A 27,100-nucleotide genomic window follows, 5' to 3' on the forward strand; every position below is an offset into this window, starting at 1 on the left:
GCTGAGGCTTGGGAGGCTTGCCTAGCAACCCTACCTTGCCTTTGTTGAAGTAGTGGATGACCTTGCGGCACAGCCCCTCTTTCCGCTGCCACTCTGTCTGAGACGGGTAGTGGAGGAATTCCCGCAGAGGCCGCTCCTCCCACTGCAGCAGCTCACAGTAGAGGAGCAGAGTGAACGCAGCCTCTGTGGGGACAGGCAATACGGAGTCCGGGGGACTGGGCTAAGCAGCGCACGTGCCAGGGCAAGGCATGTGCAGCCCCAGTCGGGGCCACTGGATGCTGAAGGTGAGTTAGAGGGGCCGCCCAGCCAGCCAACAACCCTTGACCACAGCATGAAGGAGCCAAAGAGTCTGGTAGACACCTTCCTCCCACGGCCTGGTCACCTGTTCTGGGCTCCAGATAAAGTGTGGCCATTACCTGAGAGTCTGTGCACAGGCTGCCTTGCGTTTGGACACACGAACATGTCAGAAAGGGCTCTTGGGTTCTTTTTTGCTCAACTGACTAGAGCTCCTTTTCCAAGCTCATCAGAACTGGCTCTTAGGGGTGAGCACCCACCTCTCTGCCCTCCCTAAGCCAGCCTCAGTGTTCTAGCTCCATCTTCTGATCTCAGCACGGCCCTGGGAATGATGCTTTCTCCTCAGGTCTACTATTTCTAGAAGGACCAGGGAGAAGTGTGAATGGTGGTAAATGTTAATGGGCCTGGGGCCAGCAGCTCCATTCCCGGAGGAACCTCAAGTTGATGCTGGAAGGACAGAAGCCCAGCGACAACTTCCCCTACGCGAGGAGGTTGGAGAGGGTTACATAAAACAGCAGCAGCTACGTGCTGCGGCTCCCTGAATCCCGGGGAATGAGTCACTGAGTTACAGCTGCTGCTCAGGGGCCTCGCTCCGCCGCCTGCTCGCTCCTGTTCTACTTGCTTATTTTTAGTGGGCCTCTCCGACTAGAAAGTTAATTCGTTCTCGCTTCTCCCGGGCCTTCGACTTCCAACTCAAATCTGTTCCCCATGACTATGAAGAACCTCATGTGTGATTATTGCGTGACCCACTTCCAGCCAGGCCCACTCGCCTGCAGAAATGCTCCGGGCTCCTCATCCTTGCCTCTGCCTGTCCTCTGGCCACTGTACCCTCCTGCCCAGCGGTGCCTCCTCGCTGGATCTGGGGAGCCCTTTCTCTCTGGGGACAAGCCCCTGAGGCATTCAAGGCCTGCCTTTGGAGCTTAGGGAACAATATATTTTCAGATGTCATTCCTGAGGCCACAGAAACAGGCTCAGAACCCTCTCGCTGTCCAAACTCTTGACCCAGTCTCTCAGTCCCGGCCCTGTCCTCCAGGAGTTGAGTAAATGCCACTCCTGATGCACAGAAGTTAGCACTTCGCGGCCCTCTTACTGGGTTGCTGGGCTCATGTGTGGAAGTAGACGCAGAGAATGGCAGATTCAGCCGTTATCAGATTTAATTCTTGCCAAGCTATGTTGTCAGAAAAGGTGGCATCTATGCCAAACACTCTCTGACATCTAGAGATAAGGGAAAAGGTTCTGTGTTTCTATAAATCCATCTAATGCTAGTAATGGTGGTGAATAAGAATAACGTGAATGTCCTGGTCTATCACACAAATTTCAGTCTACGGCCTGAGGGCTAAGATGTACTGGCTCGTGACCACAGTGAAAAAGGCGGCTATTTTGGGGGACTATGATACAGGGGACAGGCAGGACACACATGCATGCTCATAGCCTCCTGGGTGCCTCACAGGGTGCTCAGTAAACAGTGTGAGACAGGCACACTGAACTGCTGTAAAACTTGTTCTGTTAGGAGAGGCCTTAGTGATGGATTAAACTGTAGTCACAACGAAAGAGCAGATGACCACGCTCCATACTGTCTATTGGGAGCTCACGGTGGGGCTGTTGTGTAGTTGCAGGGAAAAGAGCCTTGGCTGCAGGGCAGCTCTGCCAGCGAGTTCTAGAAGTCTCAGGGTTAGGCAGATGTTCCTGTGTTATGGCCTCACTCAGTCCCAGCTGAGACGGTCCTAAGAAAAGCTCTGCTGATGAGGGGTGACAATGAGCTCAGGATACTCTGAACCTGGCAGAGCAGAATCTGGAAGTCACCCTTGAGGCCTCGGAGGGGGTGGCTAGGAGGAGAGGAGAGTGAAACAGCCCCAGGCAGCAGAGAAAATGGCAGGAGGGCACAGGTAGAAATTCCACCCGCTTTCTTTCTACCACGTTACTCAGGAGTTGAGGGAAAGGAGTGAGGTGAGGGGACAGCCAGGTCCTGACACTCTGCTAAGATCTGGCAGCCCAGGGCTGTCTCTGCCAGCTGTGTACATCTGTCCAGCCTGTCATGGGGAGGCCAGGCACTCCCTCTCGCACTCACCTGTGTAGTTTTCGGCCTGCAAATGCATGTCACAAAGCTTATGGATGTAGCGAATATACATCTCTTCTTTGTTAATCTCCGATTTGTAAAAGTTCTGTAAGAGAGAAGGAAATACACGTAAGGATGGGAGAGGCTGCAACTCACGAAGACCATACCTGAGCTCTGGGCAGCTGGTCAGAGCCCTGGGTGTACTGGGCAGGAGAGGTAGGGCAGGCCCTGGAGGCAGAAAGGACAAGCTAGAAGGCACACCTGCTGGGGGTGGAGCCACTGGCAGGTCTATGGGAGCACAGAGTAGTGAGAAGAGCAAGAGTGCCAGTGTAGCCTGGGGCCAGGGCAGACTGGGGATGAGGGTGTGCCAGGGTTGGGACCTTGCCAAGAGGCCCCGCCAGAGCTCTGTCTAGAGAGGAGCTCGTTTCCTTCTTTTCCCAGTGACTGAAGAGTACAGGTCTCCAAGACGCCAGTAACGGAGCTGAGGTCCTGACTCAATGTCTTAGGCTTACAGCCACGTGTTGTGGGAAGGCCAAGCCAATCACAGAGCACGACACAAATCATTCTACTCGGAGCAGGAGGAAGAGCCATGTCCTCTCACCATCAGGTTAACAGTGCAGCCGATCTTCTTATTCTCCGTTTCCTCTCCTTTCATGCAATCCCTGGAAGGGAGAGCACAGATGAGTGTTCCCTGGCTCGAAGTGGTGCCTCTAGGACAGTACACAGAACTGCAGTGTCACTGAGGCCATCGGTGTGACCACATCCCAGATTGGGATGCTCTCTAACAGGAGCTGCTTCCACAGACGACGAATGTGCTGTGAGCAACCTCTGAACTTTGGGCCCACCCCGAGGGCTCAAAGAGCTCTGTTCAACTGAAGCCCTTGTTTGGTGGCACAGTGTAGAGCCCGGATGCTACATCAGGGCACTAAGTGACACCTACCTACGTCCTCAGCACAGAAGGGTGTGTCACAAAAGTAGAAGGTTGAATCCTTAGGTTCCCCAAAGGGGAGGCATTGGCCTTTCCTTGAAGGGCCAGTTTCATTTTGCAGGACAGGCTGAACAGAAGCCACGCTGCTCCACCCCGGGACCGAGCTTCCAGCTCCAGAACCCTGTGGCCACGCCACCGCGGCAGGCTGCCATGGCCACCACCTCACTGGCTTTTCTCCCTGTCGTCTCCTTCCTGTGCGCTAGTCCGTACAGAGGGCTCCACCTGGACGCAGCAGGCTTAGAGCTTGTCTGATTGAGGGGTAGCCTCAGCCAGCGCTGAGCTGCATTCATGCTGACAGGGCTGGTGTAGGAGGGGTCTGGGCTGGTCTGTGAGACTCAGAACAATGGTAACACAGAACATGGATCCTTCCCAAGCAAGGGAGCGGAGAGCTGCTCAAAGCTGAGCTCCTGTGGGAAGGAGCGGACGCCTGGCACAGGAGATGAAGGAGAATGAGAACCAGACTGGGGACACCAGCAAGAAGCCTCCTGTACACACAGCCAGCCAGAGGCCCATCTGCCCACTGTGTCTCCTCCCGGGGTCCCCAGCTCTGCTCTGGAGAAGCTATAGTTCCTTGTGCTCCTGTGTTAGCAGCTCTGGGGAAAGGCTGCAGGAGAGAACTGCTGGATCACTAGGGTCAGGCGGAGAGTGTGTCCCGGCTGCGCTCCACAGACAGGCATGGGGTCCAGTGAAGAATGGGAGTCAGGAGCCCCAGTCCAAGTCACTGAGCCTCTGGATGGTCATTTGACAGACTCATTTATCCCCACCTTCCTTGCTGCATCCCAGATCCAAAAGATGACTTCATTGAAAGAAAGGGATCCTGAAAATCCACACCCCCCTCGTGGCATCCTCTGAAGCCAGGTCCTTCCTCCTGTGTGTGTGTGTGGGGGGGCTACTCTCTGAGCTGGTGGCTCTACGGGGTTTAGAACCAAGGCCCTCCTTTCTAGGTTTTCCCTATCAGCACGTTCACCCCGTAAGGCATTTGGTTCCTTAGTAGCCAGACACGGGGTCCTGACCAGGCCACTGCAGCCCGTCCTTTAGTGCAGGCAGGGACAGGAAACCGCTGTGATCTTGCTTCTTGTTCCAAGCAACCCACAAAGTGGCAGGAGGCATCTGTCTCCATAAGTTACCCTCATGGAGGACAGTGAGACCTCACCTACTTTGGCATTTAGTGGCTTGCCTTTTCTAGAGAGCATCTGAAACATTTCCCAGGTATCACCTTCTGTTTGGCCCTGACTAGAACTTCACAGCCAAGTGAATGGAACAGAAAAGCGATGGCTTCAACGCTGATGCCAGGTGGTCCCTAGACACCTTTGTGCTCCAGGACCGCCTCTCCCAGCCACTGCAGACTCTTCTCTTCTGTGGGGCTTTGCATAACTTTTGTGGGGCTACTCAACAGAGAAGACACCTGTCAAAGCCTCGGACTTGGAGCAGCCATTGCTCCCTCTTTCACTCTCTGGAGGATGAGCAGAGAAGGCTCTCCTGAACAAGGCTTCTGAAGCCTCTGGTGCACCTGTGGCAGTGGCTGTCCCAGACCGGTGGCTGGGCGGCCCTTAGGGAGAGTGGAGGGGCCTGGGAAAGCTCTGTCACCTCCAGTTGCTTCTTCCAGCTGGAGGTTCCACAAAGTGCTCTAGGGGCTTGGCAACCCTAGCTCTGTGCCAGGGCACTAAAACCTTTCTAGGGCTTTGCTTGCTAACCTGGGAAACAGTTGGCTACCAATGAGCATTTTTATATCCGACACACCATGTCTGGGATTCATGCACAAGTTAAAGACATTAACACAAAAGCTGAAGAGGAAGTCCGCTGAGTACCTAAGGTTCATGTCAGTTTCACATTCTAGTTCATGAGTCACACTCTAGTTCAGGTCATTCTGGAAGACAATCTATTGATTATTTGTATAACCAATGTATATATTTTTTAGCTTTCAACAACTTTTCTTAGTAAGTTCTTGTTGAACGACACTGCACTGGGGTAGAAGAAACTTCCTGGGTTCCTGCATGGTCTTCCAGTAAGTTTACCTAATCAATCAATATTTACTATACACCTGCCAGGGGATTATTAAGGCTCCACGTAGGGGACCAGGGACATAAGGAAAAGGTCCCTGTCCTCAAGGAGCTGGCTCTCTTCTGTTGGATGAATCAGGAAGGTGACAAATGATCATCATCTAAGATGACTCATCCTCTGAAAGGCTAAGCTCCTGTCTGGGAAAGCCTCCTTGATGGGAGCAGGTTGGAAAGCTAACTCTTGGGACGGCACACATACAGAGAAGCCAGAGGGAAGGATGTGAGTGGTGACAGCGTGGGGGAGGAGATAGGGTGTGGCTCTAGAGTCAGACAGATCTGCGTTCAAGTCCTGCCAATGGCACTTCCTACTGAGAGAGTTTCTTCTTTGGTAAAAATAAGGACCACCCTTCAGGGCTGCATATGAGATCAGAGACCATGTCTGTGATGCACAAGGCACGTGGTGTATTTTTAATAAATGGGAGCCATCGTAATCAGCATGGTGTTTCTCTTTATGCTAACAAGGAGCAACACTGGGAAGCTGGGATGCAGGCATGGGTATTGGGGACTGGCAGGAGACACGGCTAGAGAGGTGGGCAAAGGTCAGTTTACAAAGGGCCTTTGATGCCATGTGAAAGTCTGAACTTTGTGTTGTAGGTACCATCGCTGAGACAAGAAATGGAGGAGAATCAAATTGGTTTGGCCATGAGTTTGAGTTACTCGAGCAAGGTATGTAGAGAGATCACACAGGCAGCTAGAACTAGGCCTGGGAACCTAAGACACTAATTCCTGCTCTTTCTGGTAGGCCACAGTGAAGAGGGCCAACCTTTAGTAAATGATGCAGTGAGGAAAAGGTACAGTTTCCCCCACCATCTGATGGCAGGGGCAGGACAGACTAGGGATATGGTGTGAACAAAGGAGCCCCCTGTTCTAAAAGGGCTCCCAAAAGGCCACCTGTGACCTCACAGCCCAGGAAAATGGGCTGAATCTCACACAAGCACAACTGGGAAGAGGGGATGCTCAAGATGTAAGCGCATTTCTCAGGAATTCCATTTCCATATCCGGGCCAGTGCACTGGACACGTGAGTCTTCCGAACAGCAGGGTGGCAAGCAGTACCCTGTACTCAGCAGCAACTGGAAGTGGCCTAAACTCCCTCACATGTCCTGATCCACGGGGTTGAAAATGCTCGCCCGCGGTGTTTCCAGGTCTTGGGGTACAGAGGAGACAAATACTGCTTGGGTCTGGGTTTCCTCTATCATTCCTCCTCATTCCTTATACGTTTCTCTAGGCTCCAACAGGCACCCTCAGTCACCACCCAAACTGCTGACAGAATAACTATGGTGGCAGGTGTAGCTTCATCGTCACTTTTGGACTAATTCAAAAGCCATAAAATGACTGAGAAGGCTGGCTTTCATGAAAAAAACTCATTTCACATGAACTCTCAGACTGAATGTACCATAAAGATCTCTGAGCTCACAGTCTGCTTCTTTTAATATGCTCATGGCCAGGACCGAGGGACAGAAATAAGACTTTAGGCAAAGAATGGAGGCATGGCAAAGTGGGGTCCCTATACCATGGAAAAGCCAACTGGACGTCCTCTGGGTCACACTTCTGCACCAGGCAACACTCCCCTGCCCACCTGCCATACGGCTCTGAGGAAGGGCTACACTAAGGCCTACACTTGTTCTCTGCCTTGTTCTGGGGACGGCTTTTCTCTCCTCCTCTGCTGTGCCCATTCCCCTGAGCCTTGACCTTTCTGGATGGACAACCAGATGGCTGTATATTCTGGGATGTCTCCCAGGAACATGTGCCCACATGTCAGGAGGGATCCCAGGAAGCTCTGGCTTACCCCTGAGAGAAGTTTCTCTCTCTCTCTGTCTCTGTCTCTCTCTATCAATTTCTCATTCCTTGGCCATCAGTAGATTCTTAATGACTAGTAATGGCACCTGACACCAGAACAGTCCTCTCCCGAAGGGCACATGAACTCAAGTTGAAAGTCAAGGATGCCCTTGCTGGGGAGAGTATCCTAACCAGAGAAGAGGTGAGGTAGGTGCCTGAGAAGATACCTGTAGTCAAGAAGGCGTTCCATGAGGCGGGTAACTGAAGTCACAAAGGAAATGCCAGTCTCGCGCCATGTTTCCTGTTCAACCTTCTCCAGCAGGCTATTGGTGGGAGAGCAAACACAATGCACAATTCATGAGCCTTCCCTGGGCACAGGAGTGAGGTTCCAGGGCCCGCGGGGCCTGTGATGGATCTGGAGACGGCAGACTTACCACACTGCAGTCTTACCTGGGGTAGGGCCCAAACAGCTGGGTTCTACTCCATGCAGCAGAAAGCAAAGACAAGGCAATTACTGAACTGGCAGCACAAATGAACATATCTTCTGTTTTTCTGTACAAGAATGCCGCTGCACTGAGGGAGGGGTTTCAAAGCCCCAGCCCCGTTGGGTGTACACTGTGAGGTCTGTTCTGAAGAAGCAGCCGAGTAAGAGCCCACTGAGGGTGGGAGCTGGCTTTGCCAACTGGATGACTGCCTCCACCACTGCTAGAGCCATCCTCAGCAAACATACACACCAACCTTTTCATGTAAAACAAGGGGACGAGTCCCACCAGTCTCGAGTGCCCAGCATGAGGGACAGTGAGCGAATTCAGGAGCTGCACCCAGCCATTTCCACTGCTCTCGTGCAAAACGTGCCCGAGCCACAGCTAAATGCCGGGTCCCCTTCTCACTTCCCAAGCTCCTGGTACGTCAGGACAGCCTCTGGCTTCTCCAGGAGCCTGGCTTCTGAGATCCGCTGCCTTCCCACAGGTCTTTCCTGAATCCTTTCCACATTGTCCCTAGTTCCCTAAGGTCATGAAAGTCACCTGGACTGGCAGGCCAGCCAGGGACCCACCGCTGGGGACTCACCCCCCCCCCCCCCCCGCCTCGCTGCTGTGACAAGGACTATCTTCCCTGCACAAGAGCTTCCAGTCTGAGTCAAGACTTCTGGGAACGTGAGTGTTTCCCATGTGATCCACGTCACTAGAGAGAGAAGACAGGACTACTGGCTCTGGCCTGAGCCCTGTGGATAAAACCACTGTGTCTGCATTCCCCAAACCGTGCTCTACAGAGGTATTCTGTGAGCAAACGCGCATGGGAAGTGCTGCTCACTACTCTGTCCTTTCACATGTTTCTGCACATTAAAGGCTTTGAGAAATCCTACAGTACAGAGGCCTGTTCAATTTTGTGTAACCAAGTCTTTTCTAAACTGATTAGCCCACGATCCACTTATTCTTTTTCTAGAACACGTATAATCACCTTCCCCAAAACTCAAATTGGGAAATGCTGTTCCACGTTATCAGTGGCTTTCAGTTCTCAAGCATGATTTTACAAGAGTTTGGGAAACACTCTTTGGTCAGGTAATCAGTCATTGTAAATTATTTTTGTGCTTCTTCCTTTGTAGTAAAGTCATCTGTTTATGGCTTAGGAAGAGATGTCTCTGCCTTACTTCCAACATTAGAAACATCTTCAGCTAAATGAGAAATACTAAGGATGGATTCATTTTCACAAATTATAATAATTTACATTTCAAATAAATTCACATTTTATTGCGGGACTCATCAAGGACCCAAGTGGGCATGGCAGAGCAGAAAGACTTCCCCTCTCGAAACCAGAAGATCTGGGCCTCCCCCCAGAGCTGCTTCTTACTGGTCATTCCACTTCTCTGAGCTCAGTTTCATCACTTCCATTCATCAGGATAATATCTGCCCCACTCACCTCACAGGTGTGTTGTGAGGATGAGACAGAAAATGTCAATACATTCTGTACACTGTAAAGTTCTAAGCAAATGTACAGTATTATTACTGGAAAAATATGTTACAGGTTTAACTTGAATATGACACTCAAGCAAAGACAATCTCAAAGCTGGAAATGAGTGACATGGGAGGAGACTACAGTGCTGCCCACGTCTTAAGATTTTGATTTTAGGAGGATAAAATTCACACCAACTGTATCTGTCTGGGAGGACCAGGGCTGTCCCGAGTCCCTTCCTTGGGACTGAGCCCTGTGCCAAGTCCTGTACGGTCTCTTGGCCTCCATGAACTCAAGAAGAAGGCACGAATGGTGGACTTGGGAGAACACTTGAGGTCATTCAGTACAACGACCCTGTTTCAAAAACAGGGAAACTGGCCTAGAGAGGAAGTATGACTTGTTCAAGTCACAAAATCCAGGCTAGTGTGGTATAAGTTGATTGTACAATGTTACAAAGCAGGGACTTAACCCCCTTTCCGTTCCAGCGTTCCGCCCTCAGTGAGTCCCCACGAGCTACTGCCCCACTGGATACGGTACATGCTGTGAAGACACATAATGATCCTTTTCCAATCAGCAAATGGAGCAGCTCAGTTACCTGCTGTCTCGATGCCTCTTCAGTCAACGATGGGAACCCTGACAGAGCTAGCTGTCATGATGCCCCATTTTACTGACAGGTGAGCAGTTACCACCAGTGTTACCCCGTCTCTCCTGATACCTACCCTCTGAAGCCTGCCCAGTGCGGGTTGCACCCCTACCCTTCATTAGCCCACTTCACCCCTCCCCCAGTGTGGGGTGCCTGGGGCTAAAGCAGCTTACAGCAGGCCGAAGAGCTCCCTGTAGCTCTCGTCGCCTTTCCCTTCTGACACCATGCTGTCCAGCTTGTCAATGAGCTCGGCCTCCACCTAGAAGGAAGCAGAGACTTTGTAAACCCCAGCTGACCTCAGAGGAAGGATGGGAAATCCAGCCCCTGACACAGGTAATGATCGTGGGGAACTGTTTCCTATTTTTGTCCTGGCGCCAAATAAATCCTACAGAAGGCAGGATCTCATCTACAGCACCAAGCAACCACCCTGCCGCCCCCGGCCAGGAAGACCTCCCACTCCAGTGGTTTAAAAAAAGAGTTGGAACTTAGTAAGTCTCAGATACTCTTCTCCCAGTCTAGGGGCAAAAGGTATGGATTCCCTGAGACAAAAGTATTTTGGATCCAAAAGAGGCCTTTGTCAGTGTTTTTCTTTCTTAAAAAATGTTGATTCGAAAGAATTTGTGTGTATAGAAAAACCTTTGGTTAGAACTGAACTTTACCCTCTAGATGGCCAGTCACAAAGGAAGCTTGCTAGGGAGCTGGCCCTTACTCTGGCTGACATTAGGCTGGGCTGAGGGAGATGTGTTTCCTTCAGAGATTCTCCTCCAGGATAAAAGGCTCCACTGTTTGTCGCCACAGAACCTGAAGCCCTTGGGGCTGTTGCCCCGCCACTGCCTCATCACAGGGTCCCCTGAATTTGTTGCTGGATTTCTATACCGTGAGGAGCAATATTACATTTGCTACCACCACCCCGCTGATGTGCAAGGCGTTCAGCAGTGTCCAGCCACTTCTCTAAGAGGCCTCATCAGATTTACTCTGAGGTGATAAATTAGTTGGAAGTGATGTGAGACAAAAATCTTTTAAACCCTCAATTAGCCTAGAAAATGTGATATTGTGGTATTATTTATATAGATATTTCATATAAACAAAAGATGGCACGGCTGCATTTAATAATGAACTATAACAGAAGCATTTTCTCACCCCACATAGAGCCAGAGTCCTAACGCAATGAAGTAATAAATACAAGAGTAATTGAATTAGGAAATTCACGGAAGGCAATTATGGTTTCTGAAATCCCATCAGCAGAAAATGAGATGGTCTGCTGTATGGCCAGGATGGGGACTGTCACACATGTATGTCTGGCCTGATGAGTCGCTGCTTGAACATACACCTCACAGGAAACAGAACGCCTGAGACCAGGCGTCGTCAGGGACCGATGCCCTCCAGCTCCCTCTGAATAGCCGAGAGGCATCGGAGGGAGCTGCTTGGGGTCAGGTAAGGCCAGATAGAGCTGGGCCTAGGCTCTACCTAGATAATTCCTAGTTCAAGGCTCATCTTGTCTCACTTGGTCTATCCGCTGGCCACAAGCCTCCCAAGGGGCGCAGGGTCTGTTTATAACCAGGGATTCCCCCCCCCCCCCCCACGCCTGCAGCTGCAGCAGATTGTGCTTCCCAGAACAGAGCAAAGGTGGGGAGGGGCTCTGGAGCAGCGAGAGTGCAACACTGCATACATGGGTATAGCAGTTCTCAAAATGGGTCCCTGGGTGCAGCCTCAGTCAGCAGAGATCTTGTTAGAAATGCAAATTTTCAGGCTCCCACTGGATCAGAAACTCAGTGGGGAGGCAGCAATCTGTGTTTTACCAAGCCCTCCAGGTGGTTCTGATGCCTATTCACATGGTAGAACTTCTGTTATTAGACCAAGAGGCTGGTGATGGAAGGATAAGGGGCCTTTCCTTCATCACCCTCTGCAGTGCTGATAGAGGACGAAGTTAGGAGAAATTGAGAAATCCAAAACGGGATGCTGAAGATGAATGTATGCAAAAGCAACGTCTCTAAGTCAAATGAAATGCTAAGTTCTTCACCTATATCGTCATAATTGGTAATATCGACAATTTCATCTTTGGGAGTTATTTTTATTTAGAGAACCAACATTATCTCTGAAGTGGCCACCTCATTATTCACTCATCCAACAGACATTATTTCTGTTACATAACTAGCTGCCTGCTTCTGGACAAAATATTTACCTAAGCCCAAGTTTCCTTACTTGAAACATTCCGCTTCAGTGTCACTGTGCCCTAGTTTTCGGGAAGTGCTCAATGAATGTTACTTTTGATTTTCATCTCCATGAACCCACCATGTCTCAGTCACCATGTTGGGTTCTAAGAAATAAAAGCCTAAGAAATAGTCCCATTTCCCAATAGCTCATTATCTGGTGGGTGAGGCAAGACAACAGCTGACGCAGCTCAGCATGGTCTGTGCTTGGAAGAGGCACACGCAGAAAGGGTGGCCTAGGGTCTGGGAAGTCAGTGGACTTTCAAAAGTTTCAAGAAATGGTGTAAAAAGTTCAGAAATGTTTTTGCTCTTTGATCTGGCAATTACAGGTGAGAAATTTACCTAAGAAAATAATCAGGAATGTATATGTTTTTTGCAATATTAACAACAAAAATTTGGAATGAGCCTAAGTTTTTAAAACCAGGAGCCTGACTAAGCACAGTGCCGCCCGGCCATGTGGAGGAATACAGTGGCCTCTGCATTGAGTGTAGTGGAACAGCATTAACTAACAGGAAGGGCCAGTGATGACGGGGTGCTACCGATGAAGGGAGATAAAAACCAATAGACATAATTGTTCTAAAAAGGCAATACACACAGTGATTCCATTTTGTAACCTGAAAAAACCTCTACGTGTTGGGACATACCCTGAGTCCCTCCCCTACAAGTTACTACTACTAATAGGATTACGGGTTAAAGTTTTTCATTATAGCTTACTTGTATTTTCACTTTTTCTACATTAAGTAAGTACTGCTTTTATAATTAGAAGAAGTATTTTTAGTAGGTGGTAAGAAGTAGGGGAATAGTTAACAGAGCCAAAGCTATGGAAAGTACAATTGGAATCAAGACCAAAAAAAATCATTGGGTTTTGGTGATTAGAAAGTTATGGGTCAAGAGAGCAGTTTCAACAAAAGTGGGTGCAAAATATGCATTAGACTCAATAGCATATTTCAGGAGGGTGGGGAGTAGAAAGAGTAGGCTTCTCTTTAAAAATATTTGATGGCAAAGGCAAGAAGCTGGAAGGATTTTGTAACGAGGACAAAGTTCACATGGCTTGCCGGGTATCAATTATTCATGACAGTCTGTTGGGGGATCGAACACAGCCCATCAGCTGAATCTTGAAAGGTGTCACAAATGAGCCCCAATTTGGTCTCCCACAAAGCTAACCTTCTTCTTCAGTGTTAGTAATGGTAGAATGCAGTCCAGCCCCCCTTTTTAACAGGCTCAGCTGACTGACGGTACAGTTCTGCAGTGTCATCTACTTGTTGGTAACTGGCTTCTCTCATCAGGCAGTTGTGCATTTTGCACAATTAGAAGTCACAGGTAATGACAACACAGAAAAGCAACAGTTCTTTTCTGTTTGAAGTTATTTTTTTCCTGAAGTTCTGAAGGTATTAGAGCTGCACATGTCAAAAATGGACTCTTATCTCAAATACTATTTACCCATGATAAAGATCATCGATAAAACACCTAGAGCTAGCATCATACTTAATTGCAAAACACTGAATGCCTCCCCTAAGATTAAGAACAAGTCAAGGATGCCCAGTCTCATCACTCTTATTTGACTTCCGACCAGAGGTCGCAGCCAATGCAATGAGGCGGGAAAAAGAAATAAGAGGCATACAGATTAGAAAGGAAGAAACAAAACTGTCTCTATTTGTAGGTGACAAGGAAAATCCCAAGGAATCTACAAAAACGCTTCTAGAACTAATAAGTGAGTTTAGCAAGGGTGTAGGATACAATGTTAATATACAAAAACAACTGTATTTCTATATGCTGGCAACAAACAACTGGAAAACAAAATTTGAAAATGAGATTAATTTAGAACAACACTAAAACCCAGAAAATATTATAATTACACATAAATCTAACAACATGTATAAAATCTGTATGATATTATAAACCATTAACAAGGGAAATCAAATAACACCTAAATAAATCGAGAGATATATTGTCTTCATGGACTAGGAGTAGTAAATATTATTACAATGTTAATTGTCCCAAATTTGATCTATAGATTACAACGCAATCTTAATCAAAATCCCAGAAGGAATTTTTGCAGATACTGATGTACTGATTCTGAAATTTATAGGAAAAGGAATTGGACTAGCTAATACGATATTGAAAATAATAAAACAAAGTTGGAGGCTGACACCACCTAATTTTAGGACTAACTGTAAAGCTACGATAATCGAGACAGTGTGGTATTGGTGAAAGATCAGACATGCAGATGAATGGAAAAACTAGCGAGTCTAGAAGGAGATCCACATCAATTGATTTTTGACAAAGAATAGTCTTTTCAACAAAAAGTGCTGGACATCCACACGCAAAAAAGAAAAAAAAAAGAGCCTTAACCCATACTTTATATCTTTTATAAACATTACCTCAAAATAGATCATAGATCTAAAAGTAAAATTATGAAACATCTAGAAGAAACATAAGAGAAAAAATTTTGGGTTAGGCAAAGAGTTCTCAGATATGATACCCTAAGCATGATCCATAGAAGAAAAACACTGATAAACTAGATTGCATAAAAATTTAAAATGTTTGTTCTATGAAAGATATTATTTAGTAAATGCAAAGACAAGCTAAATATTGGGAGACAATATTTGTAAATAATATATTCAATAAAGGACCTATACATCAGAATATACAAAGAACCCTCAAAACTCAACAATAAGAAAACAAAAAACCCAATTAAAAATGAACACAACTTTTGAATCATTTCACCAAAGAAGTTGTAAAGATGGTAAATGACCATGTTAAACATTGCTCAACATCATCATTCATTAAGGAAATGGAAATTAAAACCATAAGGATATATAGGTATACACCTATTACAATAGCTAAAATAAACAAACAGATAACATTGAATGCTGGTGAGTCTGCGGATCAACCAGAACTCTCACAGCCTGCTGCTGAGACTTTAAAATGGTAGAGCCACTTTGGTAAACAATTTGATAGCCTCTTAAAAAGTTAAACATACATTTACAACACCCAACAATCCTATTCCTAGGTATTTACCCAAGAAAAATGAGAGTTCACATTTATACAAAAACCTGTAAAGAAATGTTTTTTAACAGCTTTACTCATAATCACTAAGAAGTGGAAATAACCCAAACATCTTTGAAATGGTGAGTGAGTAAACTGCAATGGAATACTATTCAGCAATAGAAAAACTGACAGATGCAACAACATGGATGGATCTGTCAAGGCATTATGCTACGTGAAAGCAGCCAGGCTCCAAGGCTACAGTCTACATGATTCCACTGACATAACATCTGGCAAAGGCACATCTACAGTGATGGAGAATAGGCCAATGGTTGCCATAGGTTAAAGGCAGGGGAAGGGTATGACTACAAAGGGGCAGCAAGATGGAATTTTTAGGAAATAAACAAATATTGATTGTGGTAGTGGTTACATGACTTTATGTATTTGCCAAAATGTATAGAACTGTAAATCACAAAGAGTGAATTTTACTCTTTGTAAGTTTAAAACTAAATAAAAATGTAAAAATGACGCTTTGCCTGGTCTCCTCACTGCTATAGTCACTCACTCTAAGACCACTGGTTCATTCCAGAATCAGAGCTGGTAGGGAGCTTAGTGAGAAACTGGTATAGTCCCCAAGACACTACAGAAACGTCCCCTGGAGGCCTCCTGGGAGCTTCTGCTTGACAACCACCAGTAAAGAGGAACTCCCCATCTCCCAAAGCAGGCCGGCTTACAGCGGACAATTCTTGCTGCTAGCAAGTTCTTTCTTTTATCAGCTATTAATACAATCATCTTCCCTTCCACTGACACCTATTGGTCCTAGTTCTATTCCCTGTATATAGAGCTACAGGCAGGGGCCATCTCCTCCGCCTTCGGTGTGGCAGAAGAGGTGCACAGAGGGATAGCTGGAAGCCGCTCAGTTAGAGCCAAGGACTCACGCCTCGTGGACCTGCCCCTCTCTGCAGGAGTCTGTGAAACTATGGGCTACCCTGAGCCACAAGAAGTCATCTGGTCTGGTCTCTAGCCCTAGAAACGCCTGGGTCATACACCTTGGGGATCCTCCGGAGAGGAAGCACATGCTCCCAGGGCCCTCTCTGAGTGAAGCTGGGAGGTTAGTCTTAGTCATTCTCCCCTGGGTCATGAAGTTTCTTTCACATGATACTTCTTCCTTTCCTCTGGTTCTCGTCTGGCCTCTAACTTCATGAAGAAAATCCACAAATTAATTCTGGTCAGCAAGTAAGAGAAAACCCTTGAACAGGATTCAAGATGGCCAAGCTACAGCTCCTTCCCACTGGAACCGTAGCCTGGGCAGCAGGGTCACCTCCCTGGGCAGCAAGGGCTCGTTCCAGAGGAGCGCGCCCTGGACACTGGAGGTGCTGTCTTACCTGTTTGAAGCTGCCATGTTTCCTCTGCTCCCAGTCCATCATGTCGTGAAAGATGGGAATCATGATATTCCGCACTTCTGGCTGCGGGACCAGTGTCACACCCAGAAAAGGACCAATCATTCCCGGAATAAAGTGGATCTTATGTTCACCTGAACAACAAAACCCAACAGATATCAGTTTATGCTTCTTTGCTCCTTCCAGGGAAGCTTCCCAAGTGTGGCGACAGCACATGCTTTGATCTGCACTGGAAGCGCCTGGGAACACAGCGAGCTCTGCCCCATGGCTTTCTGAGGTACTCCCTCTGTTGGCATTTTTAGTGTTCATGGATAAAACCAGCCCAGCCCAGTTCACACAAATGTTCAACGGGCCCAAGCTGCCATTTCAAAGAATTTACTGGGAGGTTTCATGAATTACCAGAAAGTCATTCTGAGGTCAAGGAACAGAGTTCACTACCCTAGACAAGATAGGATTTCTGAGTGACCTGTGATGGTGTCAGATAGTCTGTTCACAACAGTTATTTATCAAGGAAAGGCTATCTGAACACAACGCACTCTCCTGGGGTTTCCACTTCTAGCCCAGAGCACTTAAGTGATGAGGGTATTCAGTCCCTGGTCCAGCCTCCAGAGACCTGAAATCCAGGGCCTCTTCCTCGCCTGCGATCTGGTTCGTGAATGCCCACGAGGCCCCCACGAGGGCCCCACGAGTTAGCAGGGGCCTCCTGCGCAGCCCTGCGCTACTCCTGCAGACTGGCTCCGAGACTCTCTGTGTCCCCGGCCCCCAGTCCCTCGTCTTCATATTGCATTTCTTATGGTAGAACTGCATCTACTCAGACCAGCTCAGCCCACTCCTCAACTTCCTTAATGAGGCTTGTCCATGGGAAGTGGGTAATACAGGCTTCCCTGTAACTGGCCTGATCTGGGGCATGTTCCCAGGAGCCAGTGCCAATCCTGAGGACCATGGGATAGAACTTTTCTCTTCCTTGCAGTGGTGAAGCAGAGTGAGCCATCTGCCAGAGCTCTGCTTTCAGTCCTTCAGAGACTAAGAAGGAGAAAACTGTGCGCCTGTGCAATGATTGCTATAGCCAAGTAAAATCAGTTCTAGAGGCCCCGAAAATACCATTTCCACCAAAAAGAATGAGACAGGATTGGCTTTATCAGGCAAAGTTTGCATCTCTTTTGATTTCTTCCATTGAAAGCCTATCTAAGGAGCAAATGTTAGCCCTGAGGCTGATTCGGCACATTCCAATCTTGGTGTTTGGTACAGTTGCTAGTCTCTTGTGTTCCTGGAAGTTTCAGAGTCAACTTCAGAGTTAAAATCTATACCCAAACTGTGCTAGATGCAGGCAGTAAGTGTACCGAAGCTGGAAAGCCTGCTTAGGGAAATGCATCCCCACTCCTGGGTGGAAGGCCCTCGTGCTTGCTGGCAGGAGTGCCTGAACCTTGCTTGCAGCCCGATGGTTAGTAACTGGGATGGTTAATGGAAGACTGTAAGATTTTATGACCATCATTCCTAAGGCTTCAGAGCCATCAGCATAATTGAAAGCAGACTTCGCTGGGAAGAGTAACAAACAGCAGCTTCTCTAGCACCCTGACAGGCTATTCAGAAGCCGACAGCACCAAAGAACAGCTCACCTAGTCACCAGGCAATCAATCTCTCACAATTTCAGACCCAAAGCAGTGGGTATTAGAGAAGCCATAAAGAGAAGCTGTCGAAAGAAAGGCAACATAAACCCATCTCACCTAACAGCTGACATCCCCTTCTTACATGCAATCTTCCTGCACGTGGTGTCAGGAATGTCGGCATGTCTGAATACCAGAGGCCCAAGCAGCATCTCCACTTTTATTAAAACACACAGTTCCCCTTGCTCGTGTGCTAAGCATCTCCAAGATCTACGCTTCTGAGCCTGCAACGTCCAGACCGGAACACAAGCAGCACACTGGATCTTAAAGGCATGAGTTCTGAAACTGGAAAAACTTCTAGAGCCCTCATCTTCTTTTTCTCCTTTTGACTTTTACTTCTCAAAAAACGGACCCTGAATATGTATTACTGAGGTCTTATTTCTCAGCCTAACTCTCCCTGCCATACGAGGTGTTACGTTAAAGAAAGACATGCAGAAATTTCTTGGGTCTGAATTAACATTCATAAAACCCAGGGGAAGTTATTAGTTTGGTCACTTTTTATTTGATTATGCAATATGTGGCAGGGACAAAAAAGGAGAAAAGACCTACCTAAATTCTGCCACATGCTGAACAGTTCATAAGCCATCATCACACGCATGTCCCCATACCTGGAAATAGTAACACAGGAGCCAGTTACTAGTGGGAGAAAGTTCAGGAAGACAGGGCTACAAACCCAGTGAAGCCAGGACTTCAGCACTATTTCTTCATATTCCCAAAATACAAAGTCATTTGGCTCGCAAGTGCACTCTCTCACTTGGCTCCTTGGGAAGCTACTCCAGTAAGAATCTTGTGGACGTTTGAAGGAGCCTCCCGTGGAAACAAAACCCCATTTGGACATGTGGTTAGGAGGTGACTAAGAGACATATGTCTTACTTATCTAGAATCTTCTTCCTCTTGGCTGAAGTGATGATTTCTAGCTGGAGACTTGGCTGATTTATGAACAGAACTGCCAGGCTAAAATAAGAATTCCACACCTAGAGAGACAGAGAAAGAGGAAATGTGTGACAGCCCGAGTCCTTAGCCTTGCAAGGAGAGATTCTAAATATATGCATGTGGCACAGAACTCATTTTACAACTTAAAGATCTTGATTTTCCCCCCCTTTTTAAATATCTTTGCGAGCAGGACTTTTTTTCTTTCTTTCTTGACTCCTCTGAAGCCAAGGACTGGAAAGCACCCTCATGGACACCTGGCTCCCAACACCTCTCATCGTGGGGCTTCTAGGTGATATTCTAGTCACTGTCGAGCTTGGAAGCTGTTTGATACAACCAACATATTAATAAAGGAGAAACCAGTGAGCTCGCCCAGCCCCCAAGCGGACACCTAGCTGAGTCCTGGTCAGATTCCTGACCTGCGAAATTGTAAGCAAGACCAAGTCGTGTTTTAAGTAAAACAAAAACAAAGCAGCGCGTTGGGGTTTGGCTTTCTAGGGTTATCACCAAGATAGTGACGGGTGTAAGGAGCTCCTACCTTAAAGTCGAAGTCTGTCTCTGTGAAATTCTTGTGCAGCGCAGACGACAGGTACTGGACAGTGGTGACTATAATGCTGCAGTAAGGGAACAAGGCGTTGGGGGCAGAGTTAAAGGACTAACGATGGCTCCTGAAAGCTTAGCATCAAGTGTCTACAGCCTGAGCGCAAACTTCTTGAGGACACGTGCTCTCAGGTCAGATGTGACTATAAAGGAAAGACATAGATGGCACAAATCCCACAGAAAACCAGTCTTGGAGAAATGTCCCATTGTTGGCACAATGCACAGAGTGTCAGTGGGGTGCAGACTCAGCTCTGCCATTACCTGGCCTTGGTACTAGTTCTTCTCTCTGGGCTCTTTTCTCTGCCTAGGAAAGGGGGTGGGCGGGGTATGATGGTTCTTTCAAGTTTCTTCCAGTTCAAAGGGTGATTTTAGTATTTTGGGGAGTTTTGGGTAATGAACATAGACGATGCTCACCAGAGGACTTAGAGTATAATTTCATTATTTTACTTGATAGTAGGGGTTTATAATTATTAAATACCTACTTTTGTCATATAGTATTATTTTCATCTATAACTCATTTGATTCCAGCCTTTGGTTTAGAATAGCACTCTCAATTTTAGTCTGGGCACATATAAAGGACGATGGGAATATTACAGTAAAAGACACATTGCCATTAATTCCCCTCAAAATACTCCCCCCTCACTTCAAACACACTTATCCCAACGTTCCTGTCACTTTCTGAAGCAGTTCTGGAAGTTTTCTTTCGTGTCTTTAGTTGCACTGCTGTGGCTGCCTCCATGTCCTGAAGTTGACTCAAAATGTTTACCTTTCATGGTTATTTTGACTTTAGGGAAGAGCCAGAAGTCTCACAGCGCCAGATCCGGTGAATAAGGTGGATGAGGACACACCGTAATGTTTTTATTTGACAGAAATTGCCATGCCAGACGCAATATGTGACATGGAGCCTTTCTGTTGTGATCACAAAATACGGGGAATGCTGCTGCTGAGTGCCATCCAACGGAAAGGCAGGGCTCAAACCTTAGTAACAGTGTGTGACAAGTTTCAACTGGTTTGGTGCAGTTAGTCGGGTGTCAGCTATGGTTGAGAGAAAGTGTGTTTTAAAATGTGCCATAAATCATCCTCCATCATGACAATGTTCCGTGTCACACATCACTTCCGGTACGGCAATTTCTGTCAAATAAAAACATTACAGTGTGTCCTCATCCACCTTATTCACCGGATCTGGCACTGTGAGACTTCTGGATCTTCCCCAAAGTGAAAATCATTCAGGACATCGAGGCAGCCATGACAGCGCAACTAAAGACACTCACGAAAGAGGACTTACAGAACTGCTTCAGAAAGTGGTTAGAATGATAGGATAAGTGTGTTCAAAGTGAGGGGGAGTCTTTTGAGATTAATGGCAAGGTGTCTTTCACTGTAATAAATTTTAAAACATTTAAACATTCACCATAGTTTTTGATCACACCTTGTATATCTAACAATGACCAGCTGGGCTTTGGTGCAGAAGAGGGGCAAGGCAAAAACAGCGCATTAGAGAGACTAACCCACTGGCAGAGGGGGTGACAAATTTGAAAGGTAAAAGCCTTGAAAGAAGAGGCTGTTCCTGCAGGATGTGCTGGGGAGACTAAGTGCTCTGAGTAGAGCTGAGAGATAGAAACAAGAGGGAGGCAAATGGAAAATCCAGTATTTGAGGGAGTATCTGTACAACTTTATTTATAACAGGGGTGTCCAAACTGCGGCCCGAGGGCCAACTGCGGCCCGCAATCCATTTTTTATTGGCCCGCAACAAATTCCAAAAATATATTTAGTTTACTTAAGTAAACCAGGTGAGGCAAAATGTACTTCACTTCGAGTGAGGGGCCCGGCTATTTGTGTATTTTACCGCATATGGCCCTTGGTGAAAAAACGTTGAAAAAAGTTTGGACACCCCTGATTTATAACCACTCTTCTGTTCTGTAAAAAGAAAAAAAGAGCCCTATATAAAAGGTACAAAGTAGAAAGAGCATGTGATATCTTGCTAACATATCTAACATAAATAATTTCACTACATCCTGCGTAATGCCATCATGAAAGGCAGATCAGTGGGAGGAAGCAGCAGGCTAGAGAGTAGCAGCCGAATGGTCTTCTCCTGAATGAGGGAGACGAGCACCTTACAGCACTTTACTGCATCACTTGTCTGGCTTACCAATTAGAAGCTCAGGCTAGAAATATGAACAGGGCAGGAAATTTGGGGTCAGCCTTAGAATTAATTCTGTGGCCGGAGTCAGAAAGGTCAGAGCCTCAGAGCCAAGTCTCAGGTGGGTAATTAGCACTAGCTGTGGGAGGCGGGCAATGTCTGGCAGACAACACAAATCAAATCAAGAGGAGGGCTTGGGATACTGCCTGGAACTAGAGAGCCACAGAAGCCAGTGGGCCACTGAACAGGTGAACAGGTTCCTCAAGGAGGAACCCTTCTCTGAGTATTATATTTCACATCCTTTGTTTTCTTTACCTGACATCATCTGCCAAGCACTTAGGTTCCATTTTTAAACTATCCTTGGCCCTTTCTTCTTCTTGAACTTACAGTAAATGGTCAAGTCCTGCTGACCGTGCTTCCAAACATTTTTTTCACCCTCTCCTCTCTGTCCCCATGGCCTTGGCCTTGCTCTCTGTCTTCCTTTCTCTCTTGCACATACACACACTCTCCTTAGCTTGGTGGATGTTGGTGCCGGGCCCCTCTACACTCACTTGCTTGTGAGAAGTCTCATCACCATCCAGTCCCGAGGAAAGACACTCATCTTCATCAGGTTCCGGAACACACAAAAAATCTTCAGCAGGAATTCCTGAAACAAGAGGAAAATCTGATGTGAGACGCCACCACGACCACTGCAGCATGTTTCTTCAACAGGGCTCTCCTGACTTCTAGACAGTGAGAACGGGTGGCCCGAGTGTTAGATTCTGGTTCTCTCTGTGAGTCGCTCTTCTCTCAGAGGGCTGCACAGGAGTGAGTTCTAGGCTCTCTCACAGGTCAGATAGGAGAAGATCCAAACTGGGTAGAACAGCTGCAGCTCTGTACTCACTCAGCCCAGTGCCTAAAGCCCAAAGCACAGGGAAGGCTAGAATCCAGATGAACTGGTAACCAACTGAGTTGGTGGGTCTCATTCTTCGGGTCATGGCCCCTGAGTATTTGATTTTAAGAATCTGCTTTCTTGGATATTAAGAATACATTGACAGGAGAAACACTTTAGAAATGGCAGAATAAGGACCTCCAGAAACGTGCTCTTCCAAGAAAGTAATGAAACAGTGGCAAAGACTGGTTAATCAAAGGCTTGTAACAATCCAAGGAGTGTTATTAAAAAAAAAAAAAAAAAGGCTGAATCTCAGTAGGAACAGTGAGCTTTGTTGTGTTTTAAGTTGCTCAATCCCCCTGTCCGCTCTTTCTCTCCCTACATCCATAGTAGCCTTGAAAACAAGCAGCTGTGGAACCACAGTAGTAATGAAAACCAGCAGCCTAGAGGTCACTGGAAGGGACAAAATGGTTTGGGAGCTTCTGAAAAAGCACCACCCCCAGGGAACAGTTACTTTTTGATCTGTTTGGTAGCAACCTAGGAAAGCCCCATTCAGAGGACTTATTTGACCTGACTCAGAGCTCACTTGGTGCGAAAAGCCTTATCACTATAGCATTTGAAAAAAATCAGCCATAATAATTTAACATCCCAGCTACATGAAGCAGCCATGTCAGTTGGGGTAAACAAGAGAATGGCCAAAACACTTAAAAGAAAAATCTGGGGAATGAGATATCCTTCGAGGTCTTTGAAAAGCTCTGACATATTCCTGGGAACCTAGAAGGCCACACATGTGTGTGTACAAGGCTGTACACATTCCCAGGAAAGACCTAAGAGGCTAAATCTCTCACCTCTGGCTGGCTTTGAGGTTCCATGTAAACAGAAAGTGACGGCTAAGGCAGTAATGTAAACTGCTAGAGAACGGAAGGCAAGCTCCAACACACACAGAGAGACAATGAGCAAGTGTGGAAGACCTATGGGTTTAAGGCAGTCTCTGTCCAGTTATTAGCTGATCACTAAGCTAACTGAATGAAGACTTCAACGGCTGCACACAACAAAGAATACAGACATTTAAAAATTAGTCCGGAAAGTTCACTCCATAAACAAGCAAACAAACATTAGCATCAACAACAAAATAATAAAAAGCAACAACAAAACCTGGGGATGTTTTCGGGGAGGGAGGTAATCTGATTTCCAGAGTTGAGACATTATTTAAATTGTTCAGTTTTCAACAAAAAATTACAAAATGTGAAATGAAACAGGAAAGTATGGCCCATACACAGGAAAAAATAAGTCAATAGAAACTTTCTCTGAGGTAGCTCAGATGTTGGACTTACTAGGAAAGATTTTAAATCAGCTATTATAAATATGTTCAAAGAACTGAAGGAAACTATGCCTAAAGAATTGAAGGAAGGAAAAACATAAACAGAATTGAAGGAAAGCATAAGAGCAATAGCACACCTAAGAGAAAATATCAATAAAATAGATAGAAATTATTTAAAAAGCATCAAACAGGAATTCTAGACTTGAAAAGTACTATAACTGAAATGAAAATTTCAGTGGAGGGGCTAGGGGCTCAACAGCAGATTTGAACTGGCAGAAGAAAGATTCAGAGAATTTAAAGATAGGTCAATTGAGATTATTCAGAAGAACAGAAAAAAAAGAAAATGAAGAAAAATGAACACAGCAAAAGAGAACTGTGGGACACCAGCAAGTGCACAAACATATAAATAATAGGAGCATCAGAAAGAGACATAAAGAGGAAGAAATATTAAAGAAATATTTGAAGAAATATTGGTCAAAAACTTCCCAAATTTGATGAAAGAAACCCTCTAATCTATATATCCAAGCAGCTCAATGAACTCCAAATAAGATAAAACCAAAGAGATCTACATACAGACACATACAGTCAAATGTCCAAAACAAAGAATATTGAGAGCAACAAGAGAAAAACAACTCATTATATACAAATGATTCTCAATAAAGATTAACAGGTGATTTACCAGCACATATGCTGGACGCCAGAAGGCAGTGAAATGACATATTCAAAGTACTGAAAGAATGTCAACCAAGAATCCTAAATCCAGCAAAACTATTATTCAAATATGAATAAATCAAGACATTCTCAGATTTTTAAAAAACTGAGATAATTTGTTACTAGTAGATCTTCCCTACAAGAACTACTAAAGGGAGTCTCTCAGACTTAAATAAAAGGACACCAGGCAGTAACTCGAATCTCCATGAAAAAATAAAGAGCACTAGGAAAGGTGCCTATATAGGTAAATATAAAAGACCGCATATACGCGTATTTATGTTTGTTTGTAATTCTTCTCCTATTCGATTTATAAGACAAAAGCATAAAGCAATAATTATAAAACTGTGTTGAGATTATAATGTATAAAGAGATAATTTATATGACAATAATAGCACAAAGGAGGGGGAAGGAATGGAGTTATACTGGTTTAATTAGTTTAATAGTTTTTATATACTACTAAACTAAACTGATATTAATCCAAATTAGATTATTTTAAGTTAAGATGTTAATTGTAATTCCCAGGGCAACCACTAAGAAAATAACTTAAAAACATGCTAAAATAAACAATGAGGGAATTAAAATGGCACACTAAAAATATTTAACATAAAAAGGCAGAAATGGAAGAATAGAGAAACAAAGAAGACATAATACAGATATAAAACAAATAGAAAATGGCGAATGTAAATTCTAATTTATTGGTAATTACAATAAATGTAAATTAATTTAAACATTCCAATAAAAAGGCAGAGATAGGAAGAATGGAAAAATAATAAGCACAATCCAATTATATGTTGTCTACAAGATATATACTTGAGATTCAAAGACACAAAGATATTGAAAATAAGAGAAAAATACAATGAAAACAGAACCCAAAAGAGAACTGGTGTGGCTATATTAACATCAAACAATATAGACTTTAAAAATAATTATTAGAGACAAAAAAGAATATTTTACAATGATAAAAGGGCCAATATACCTGGAAGACATCGTTATAAACATATATGCACTTAAAACAGAGCTTCAAAACACATGAAGCAAAACTCAACAGAATTGAAAGAAAAAAGACAATTCAACAGTGCTAGTTGGAGACTTCACTACACCGCTTTTAATAATGAATAGAACAACTAAATAGAAGGATCAGTGAAGAAAAATAAATATTGAACAATACTAGAAACTAACTAACCCTAACAGGAATCTATAGTACACCCTATCCAATAGCAGCAGAATACATACAGTCTTCTCAAATACTCATAGAAGAATATATGTATTCTCTTCTCTAGGAATAGACCATATGCTAGGCCACAAAGAAAGCTGCAATAAATTTAAAATTGAAATCACATAAAGCATGTTCTCCAACCACTATGGAAGAGAGTCAGAAATTAGTAACAAAAGGAAATTTGGGAAAATAAAAAAACATGTGGAATTAAACAGTACACCCCCAAATAACCAACACGTCAAAATAGAACCCACAAGGGAAATTAGGAAACATTTTGAGATTAATAAAAATGAAAACACATCAAATCAAAACTCATGGGATTAATCTAAAGCTTATAGCTGTTGTACCTCTATTGAAAGGAAGAAAGATCTCAAATCAATAACCTACGTTAGACCTTAAGAAACTAGAAAAAGAAGAGCAAACTAAGCCTAAAGAGCAAACTAAGCAGAAGGAAGAGAATAAAAATTATGGCATGAATAAATTAGAGAATAGAAAAACAGAGGAAAAAATGAATCAGAAGTTGATTCTTTGAAAAGATCGACAAAATTGACAAATTTAGTTGACTGACCATGAAAAAAAGAGACAGAGAAGACTCACATTACTAAAATTGGGGATGAAAGAAGAGACCTTATTACTGATGTTACAGAACTATAAAGGATTGTGAGAGTCGACTATGAACAAATGCATGCCAAAAATTATATAACCTAAATAAAATGGGCAAATTCTTAGATACAAATTACCAAAATTCATTCAAGTAATAAGAAACAGAAAATCTGACTAGACCTATAAGTGAAGAGATCAAATTTTAATTAAAAAGCTTCACATGAAGAAAAGTACAGGACTAGATGGCTTCACTGGTGAATTCTACTAAATGTTTAGATTAGAATACCAATATTTGTCTTTTTGATTACATCCACTTTGAAAATGAAGTGGAAAAAAAAAAAAAAAAGAAAATGGAAGTGGTATCTTATTGTGATTTTGATTTGCATTTCCCTAATGACTAATGATGTTGAACATCTTTTCAAGTGTGCTTCTTTGGGGAAATGTCTATTAAAATCCTTTGCCCATTTTTTAATTGGGTTATCTTTTATTGTTGAGTTGTAAGAGTTCTTTATGTATTTTAGATAGACGTCCTTTACTACATATATCATTTGCCAATATTTTCTTTCATTCTGTAGGTTTTCTATCACTTTCTTGATGGTGTCCTTTGGAATATAAAAGTTTTTAACTTTGATGAAGTGTAACTTACCTATTTTTTCTCTTGTTGCTTGTTTTTGGTTTCGT

At 44.9% G+C, this 27,100-nt stretch overlaps 1 protein-coding gene across 10 annotated transcripts in view; it reads right to left on the reverse strand.

Moving 5' to 3' along the window:
• The window catches only part of DOCK3 (dedicator of cytokinesis 3), a 292,122-nt gene that overhangs the window by 31,606 nt on the left and 233,416 nt on the right, over window positions 1–27,100 (reverse strand). For 9 of the 10 annotated variants that reach the window (XM_074312252.1, XM_074312255.1, XM_074312249.1 and 6 more), the window contains 11 exons: window positions 22,249–22,343; window positions 19,499–19,574; window positions 18,904–19,004; window positions 18,580–18,638; window positions 16,352–16,500; window positions 9,942–10,027; window positions 7,626–7,652; window positions 7,403–7,498; window positions 2,952–3,012; window positions 2,363–2,456; window positions 35–183 (listed from right to left, as the gene is read on the reverse strand). In XM_074312252.1, the coding sequence (XP_074168353.1) occupies window positions 35–183; window positions 2,363–2,456; window positions 2,952–3,012; window positions 7,403–7,498; window positions 7,626–7,652; window positions 9,942–10,027; window positions 16,352–16,500; window positions 18,580–18,638; window positions 18,904–19,004; window positions 19,499–19,574; window positions 22,249–22,343 (993 nt within the window). The remainder of the gene's footprint in view (window positions 1–34; window positions 184–2,362; window positions 2,457–2,951; window positions 3,013–7,402; window positions 7,499–7,625; window positions 7,653–9,941; window positions 10,028–16,351; window positions 16,501–18,579; window positions 18,639–18,903; window positions 19,005–19,498; window positions 19,575–22,248; window positions 22,344–27,100) is intronic. The other variant, XM_074312248.1, reaches the window with a different exon arrangement.

This window comes from Rhinolophus sinicus, linkage group LG10 (assembly GCF_036562045.2).
Source record: "Rhinolophus sinicus isolate RSC01 linkage group LG10, ASM3656204v1, whole genome shotgun sequence".
NCBI lineage: Eukaryota > Metazoa > Chordata > Mammalia > Chiroptera > Rhinolophidae > Rhinolophus > Rhinolophus sinicus.